The 7,969-nt window shown below is 34.0% G+C and overlaps 1 protein-coding gene across 4 annotated transcripts in view; it reads right to left on the reverse strand.

The window, feature by feature from the left end:
- CFAP46 (cilia and flagella associated protein 46) overlaps positions 1–7,878 on the reverse strand; it is a 29,532-nt gene extending 21,654 nt beyond the window's left edge. For 3 of the 4 annotated variants that reach the window (XM_074592788.1, XM_074592787.1, XM_074592790.1), the window contains exons 1-7: positions 7,738–7,878; positions 6,120–6,320; positions 4,418–4,524; positions 3,412–3,594; positions 2,506–2,635; positions 1,453–1,641; positions 548–736 (exon numbers count right to left, since the gene is read on the reverse strand). In XM_074592788.1, the coding sequence (XP_074448889.1) occupies positions 548–736; positions 1,453–1,641; positions 2,506–2,635; positions 3,412–3,594; positions 4,418–4,524; positions 6,120–6,320; positions 7,738–7,821 (1,083 nt within the window). In that variant the 5' untranslated portion in view covers positions 7,822–7,878. Of the gene's footprint in view, positions 1–547; positions 737–1,452; positions 1,642–2,505; positions 2,636–3,411; positions 3,595–4,417; positions 4,525–6,119; positions 6,321–7,694 lie in introns of all 4 variants that reach the window. The other variant, XM_074592789.1, reaches the window with a different exon arrangement.
- Between the last annotated feature and the right edge of the window lie 91 nt (positions 7,879–7,969).

Consider the following 7,969-nt stretch of genomic DNA (forward strand, 5'->3'; position numbering starts at 1 on the left):
AATTTATTAATATGTTATGATGACAATACGACTAACAGAAACTAAAAAGGCCCCCCATACAACCTCTAAGATTTTGATTTTATATTTGTCCCCAGTTAATTTCTTCTGAACACTTTAATTCATCACTGAATTTATAATGACTGAATCAATTTTCCTTTTCTTACATAGCGTTCCTACTACAACACAAAAAGGAATTTACTAATCTGAAGTTTTCATCCATAAGTCATTACTTCTTGTTTGCATGGATTCAAAAACCAACCTACCTAGCCCTTTAGGCATTCGAGGAATTTTTTTTCTCTCTTGCAAATATTGTAATTAGCAAATCTCAGGAACGAATAAAATAATTATCTACACAAGGATGGCATGTAGGCAGAAGCACTTTTCTGAAATTACTTAGTTCAGTATATATTCTTATTATGGCTTGCATGAAATATGTAAAACCTAGTTCTAAATAAACAGTAGCATTATACAAGTGTATCAGAAAAAATATTGTGGCAGACAAACTTTACACATAGGAATGAATTTAAATGCAGAAAAGAATGCATACCATAACATTTGACTTCCAGTACATCTCTGAATGTACAGGATCTGCGTTAATGGCAAGTAAATGAAGAGTTTTCCCAGTGAGATATAGGCATTTGGATTTGATGTCAGGACAGCCTTTACAAAGACTCTGTAAGTTTGCTAACTGAGCCAGTGTAATATGACCCACGGTGCATTCCATGCGCTTCCAATCCTGGTAAAATACGTATTTATTTTTATTTGCTCATATATCCCCACACATACAGAAACATACTTTTTTAAAAAAATGTAACACACACATATTTACATACAACCACATTTGTTAAATGTGATGACACTGTCAACTACAAATGAGCTGTCTTTAAATAGATATACAAATTCATTAACAATTGAATAAAAAAAAAAAAAGTACATCGCAACATCCATAAGCAGATAACAATCAGTGCTGAGCAAAACATGGGGTAAGGGGAGGGTACCGTGGAGAACGGTGGGGATACTGTGCTTTCCTGCAACAGCTCTTCCTGTTGTCATTGTCAGAGACAGAATAATGGGCAAGAATTACTACTCTGATGCTGTGGGGCACATCCTATGTTCTTATTCATCAACTCAGCTAGGCAGTTCTGCTTAAAACCAACTGTTTTATAGAGAAGAGACAATAATGCAAAAAAACCCTCCATTAGTTATAAACTCAGTGGTTTCTAAGTCTGCATTTGGGAAACAAAACCTTTCCAAGCAAGCAAAACAAACAAACAAAACCCCAAATCAATAAACCATCCCCAAGACAAAATCCAACTTTTTTTGCTGCAGAACTACGTGAATGGTCTGGGGACCCATTTCCTCAGCAGTGGAAGTTCTGCTATGGAGAACATCCCTGGGAAATTTTGTTATACCTTTTATATGCAGATCATAGGACTAAACATTTTATATTACCTGTTCTGTTGCATCATCTTCAATAGTTCCCCTGATGAATGCCTCCACAATTTTATGAGATGATGCTTCTCCCACTTTTTCAAGCTTTTTCTCAGTAATAACAAGATTAAAAATATCCAAAAGAATTTCTACAAGATTTATTTTCCTGTTAGCTAGTTGCCTCATTAATGGGATACTAATATTTGTAGTCTGAAAAAAAAAAGAAAGGAAAGCAGAATTCTAACTTCAAATATTTTTGCAAATTTACCTGATGAGATGTTAGCATGTTGCATTTCTTTTAACTAAAGAAGGAAACATTTTAACAATATCACATCAATAGATCAGGGATATTGCTATGAAGATATTTAAGTAATTTAAAAGATAAACTGCAATGTCAAATATATTACAAAGCAATCGAAGTAGCTGCACAGAAAAAGAGCAGCTGCATTTTTGGTTTTCCCATTTTATGTACTTGGTGCAGATATCTAATTCCAAAGGAGTTACAAATGTATACATAAACCCAGAATTTTTATATTAATCCTTTTGGTAGCTGCCCAAAAAATACTTCTCTTTAAAAAGGCAAAGCAGATAAAAAAAGCTGAACGCTAGCGTATAACAATGAGACACTATCCAAGTAGGCTGCAGGCTTTCATTACCCAAAATACACTATTTTGAAGACAGGCTTTCTTTAGTTATTAATGTTCTGTGTAACCTTTTTTTTCTCTCTCCTGAGAAATAAACAATTTATTGTGGAGAATTTTAAACTTGTGAGGTATTTAGAGAATAAAAAATATCTCCAAGTTTAGACTTTCTCTTTTGTAGCTCTTAGATAAATTTTAAAATTAAAAAAAAAAAACAAAAAACAACCAAACAAATCCTCTCATTTCTGCTTCTCTTCTTCCCTTTTTAAACTCTAAATTCTTTTGGAATGCAATGTTTCCTTCCATATTCAAACAATGCATCTCATTTGGGACTTCCAGGAATTATCCCAGAATGAGTGAACGATATGTACAACTAAATTAAATTTCTTTTCCATTAATAAAAAAAATAATAAAAAAAAATATATATTCATACCTCATTAACTGCAAATAAGCTACAAACATTATGAAACACTTCCTCTGTTTCGGATACTGCCCTCTGAGCTAAGTTATAAGCATCTAGATAGTGACTGTGTTTTTCATTTCTTTCCTGCTTGGCAATCATCCTGAAAAAAACCCACATAAACCCAAAAGAACTAATGTAAGAAAGCATTTATTTTTATGGTATCAATGCTATTGAACATATATAATAAAATAAATAGATTAATTAATAGATAAAATAGATTACTTTTATACCTATGTTTTCTAAATGTTCAAACAGGAAAAGTGAATGTTCACACATTACTTTTTCAAGGTCTGATTCTTGGAACTGTACCGCTGCAATGCAAGAAGATGCCAAGACGCAAAGAGAAGGCAGGCAGATAATACTCTAGAGCACGTATTCCCCAGGAACAAAATGGCACAATAGCCAGGTACAAAACGTATCGCAGTCGCTTTAAGGGGACATCCTAGAAACAGCTGGGAGTCACGCCATACTGCATTTTGCACTTTTGTGGCAATTTCTAGAGAACCATTTCAACAGTAAGAATTGTAAAAGCCTAAAATACTTGAGAACAATTGGCGTGGCTGCCAAAAATGCCTTTACAAATGGGAAGAAAAACAGCTGCCTTAAGAGCCCTTGATACTTTGTTTTGACCTCAAAAACAGTACAAAAATCACCACTACCATGTACAATTAACTCTGCCTTCAGTGACAGGAATTTTTGATTCTACAGTATTTTTCTGAATATGGAACACATCAGGAATGCAAACAGACGTGTAACACCAAGATATAAAACCTGACATTATCTGCTCTTTTCCATCTTTAATTAGACTACAAAGATGTAAACAATACACTTCGTGAAATAGTTAAATAAAATTTTTCATCAGAGGTATAATCTTACCTGTGAATATTTGCACGTTCTAGCAGTATCTCAGCACTGCAGTTTTTATGCCCACAATGGAAGAAGTCCTCCTCAAGTTGAACTAATTTGTTGTATGATTCCTGTAGCATATGTGGCACCTGACAAGACTCAGCATTAACTGTTATACAATCTTGGGCAAAATGTACCTGAATAAGTGTTTTCCTAGGAATAAAAATTAAGTACAAGACAGCAGTCAGAAAGCACAGGCTCTGTTTGACAACAGACAAGTTTCTCTCTGTTCTCCTTTAAATTGTAAGAAAATTAGAAAAAGCCTCTTCATTCTTTAAATCTGTGCTCTACAAATTATAGTAGGTCCTGGAAAAAATAAAACTATTTTATTTTCAGATTAGAATTGAGGTGTCACTTCTTCCATGTATCTAATTATTCAAACTGCCTAAGCCCAATCAGTCTTCTAAATACAGTTGAACTGAGAAGACCATTCATCTTCCCTTTCTAATCCAAGAGTTTCACATTACTGTAAAGAGAAGGAAATGGAAATGTTGTATACTTCTCTCCTTTTAGCAACACGTTTTAAGTGCTCTGTACTTGGATTTCAATGTAACCAAAATCATTGTTTAGTTTCACCATAAAAAGACTTCTTGGATCACAGTGACGAGAGAAGTAGGTCAATTACGCAGACTCCAATAGTGTTGTGGGAACATCTGTGCTCAAACAGATCCCTCTGCATAGGGAAATGTGTCTTGCTCCTTTGGGTAACCTACAACACAAACTACGCACAATAGGTTCTGGTATCTGAACTAGCTTGCTAACTTAACAGATAGTAGGGCTACAGACAAGAATGAAGAAATTGGAAAGGAAATTTAAATTTACAAAAAATAATAAACATAAATTACTTAGAAGAAAAATATTTGAGAATCCACAGAATGCACCATATTAAAATAAAGATAAATGGTAGAAATCACCATATATTTGCAACGTAGTTGCATAGTAGAGGCTGGGTGTATTTCAATGAAAAGACAGTTACCTGGCTTGAAGGGATGTAATTATAAAACCCAATTCTGATTGTCTGTTAGGTCTCTTCAGTAAAGTAGATCTCAGCACATTTACAGTGCGTTCCAGTATCTCACAAGCCTGCAGGTAACGTCAGAAACTGCATAATTCTGTTTTAAATGTCGGTGTATAATATTAAACATTTATCTAGAAAGCTTAAATTATTTACAGAACATGTTAAGTATCTTTCCCTAATGTTCCCCAAGATGACTGATTCTTGACAACTGTATTTAGATATTATATTTATATTTATCTATTTAGGTCATATTTAGATATTTTGATATGATGAAGTGAATGAAGCACATTCACATAGGGAGGGAAGATGAATCCAGACTCATCTTAGAGGTACATCACAAAAGGGGCACCAGGCAACAGACCCAACTTGGAAAAAGGGGCATTATAAACAGATGTTCCGGTGTTTGGCCACCTTCCTAGGCACTGGGTTTTTTTGTGGGGGGAAGGTGTGTAACAAGGGCCTAGAAAGGTTGTGGAATCTCCATCCTTGTAGACATTTGAAAAGCGGCCATATATATGGCTCAGAGCAACATGATTCAACAATAAGGCCAGATTCCACTTCCAAACTGCACCTGTTTTTCCTGAGGTTAGACCACATGACTTCTAACCTAAACAGTCATTTGATTCTATACTTCACAGCCATCTTCTTAGGGACCAATTCCTGCACCCTTACTTACGCTGACTAGCATATTCATCCACAAGTAAACCTTACACTATTATAGTTTTGCCACCTGGGGATGTAAAAGAAATCCCCAACTAATAGTTTTGAATGAAAAAGCCCTTAGATGATGCTCAAAACCTCAGCCACAGATTCATCCTTATTAAAAAATTCTGTTGCTGCAGTCATGTTGGTCAGACATAGGGAGGGGAAAAAAACCACCACCTTACACATTTCGTTAATAGCTATATTGGTAAAACCTTAGTAAACACACTCACTGGTGACCAGGTATTTTGTCCATCAAGGATTGTGAATCTGAGTTCATCCCAAATCAAAATAATCCCTCTATACAAAACAGACTCGCACAGATTATCAATAAAGGACAGAACATCATTGACACAAGAAGATTATATTTATGCTGAAACTCATGAAAGTTAACGGTTGACCAGTAAATGGATACTTTAACGTTAAGGGTCAAGTAGGAAAAGGTTTTTAATAAATATATATATTATACTTACAGTAGTATCTTTCAGAATATAGAAATAATATTTGTAAAACTATTTGAAATATTTGAAAAGGAAGTGCATACTAGGAAATAATATTTAAAGTTATAGTCTTTATTAAATACGGAAAATAAACACATCAATTTTAACAGAATTGTCTGAGTTCAAAAGCATTCTAACCAAGAGAATTAGATCTCTGGGATTTAATTACATATACTACGTTACAATTGCTCTTGTTTCCATATAAGAATATACAGTTTATCATAAAAACATCCTAAACTTCTGTGGGTAAAAATCTCTTTCTTACTGGCCTGCATCTGTTTGGAATCTGTAAATTAATGTTTGTTAAATGCACAATAGAGAAAACAACAATAACTGCATTTGACACCTATTTTTGCTTTTATTAAAATGCAAAGGCTATAACATTTCTCTTCACTGAAAGAGAGGCACCACTGCTGCAAAAAAAAAACCAACCACCAAACCCAAAAAAACTTCCTTACCATGCTCTGTTTTCCTTCCCCCTCCTCCTCTAGAATCGCTTCTATGAGACTCAGAGTACTGTTGTACCAAAACCACTCGTTTCCTCCCAGAAGCTGTGCTTTCTCCAGGAGTGCTTGAGCTTGTCCATGGTTTCTCTCCAGGTTAGCCAATACAGCAAACAGGTACAAGCACCTTGACACTTCATACGGGGCCCTCAATTCCTAGAAAGAAAGATACATGACCTATGTACAAAAGATCCACTACTGCTATTCATATTTACTTCTATTTGTATTTTAGATTAAACTTATGAACAGGCACAGAAATGAGAAGCGAATGGTATTTCCCCAATTATCTGTCAAATTTCTTAGTTACTCCTTACATTACTTTGGTTTTTTCAAAACCATACAGTACTTCATACCAAAAACTTCAAATATACTTTATATTTCTTCACATTACCGTATCTTCTAGCCTACAAGTTAAACAAGCTATTTTTCTGCTGTTACTCAGTATGTATATATATGCTGTCAGTTGTCAGTATGTGATGAAGAAACGTGGTGCTGAATTTATTTTTTTTTTGAACTGGGATCTAGATACACTAGAGCTCCAGTAAATTTACAATGCTACTTTATGCTAGTTATAAACTATATACTAGTATTATACAAGACACAAATATAGCGTACAATGTAGACAGTATACTAGCATACAGACAGACAGGATACTGGTAGGAAATTGTATCATTAAAATTAGTGTCCTCCCTAATGTCTTTTGAATTTTTCTCAATGTACAATACTAAATTCATACTTTAATAACAGACAAGTATTATTAATGAATATATTATTCATATATTACTATTCAAAGTATTCAAAGTATTCATGATTCATGCTAAATATACACAGGCAGGTTTTTTTACATGAGAAAAAATTATTGTGTGGAATAACAGGCTAACAATTACATTATTTTTTTAAAACTAAGGGATTTTCTGTAATCTTTACATTCTGTAAACATCATTCTGTAATGTTTCAATAACCTGTGTAACCAAGAAGAGAGCTGCAATGGAGAATGGTAAATATAGGAAGAATATCTTTAATGTAAACCCTTCATAATAATGAGACGATGTGGATTTGTTTGGTGGAACATACAGACACTTATTTCAGATCTGCCAGAATTCTAAGTCATAATTTCAGTGTCAGTGGCTGTTTATCAAAACACAGTTAGCAGTAAAACGGTAACAGAATTCAAAGTGATATAACTAGACTTTCAAATGATCAAAATGTTGAGAAGATGCAGCTAAATGCTCGCTCTCTCTCTCTCTCTCTCATGAGCAAATCTTGAACAACCCTAAACTATTTTAACAAACAAGGTTTAGATATACAGACATCTTCAAAGATCACTGCAAAGCAGACAGAGATGTTGACGCTACTTCACTATTTGAAATAATTTTCAGACAATTCCCATAAAGTTGGACTTGAGTGCAATGTATTTATACATGCTGAAACTCAAAATGACGTAGGTTTGGGGCGGGGGAAGGTTTGGTTTTGCAATTTGATTATTATTATTATTAGGAACGACTGCATCAAAATGAACACTTTTCCTACCTGTTTTATTAATTTTTCTTTTTCTATTTTATTTCTGATGTACCTGAGTTGCAGCATGGGCCTCTGAGAGTAGAAGTCTTGCTGGTTGATACAAGCCTAACTGAATTAGTACTTCAGCTTTTTCCATCCATAAGTAAGGGAAAGAAAGTGCACTCAGTCCTTTTCCTGTTACCGTATTTAACTCAAAAAACTGAAAAATAACAAAATATTACACTTTCATAAACTTCAAAACTAAACCAGATGGAATAAAAATTGTTATTAACTACCATATTCAA

The sequence above is a fragment of the Larus michahellis genome, chromosome 6 (assembly GCF_964199755.1).
Source record: "Larus michahellis chromosome 6, bLarMic1.1, whole genome shotgun sequence".
Taxonomy (NCBI): Eukaryota; Metazoa; Chordata; class Aves; order Charadriiformes; family Laridae; genus Larus; species Larus michahellis.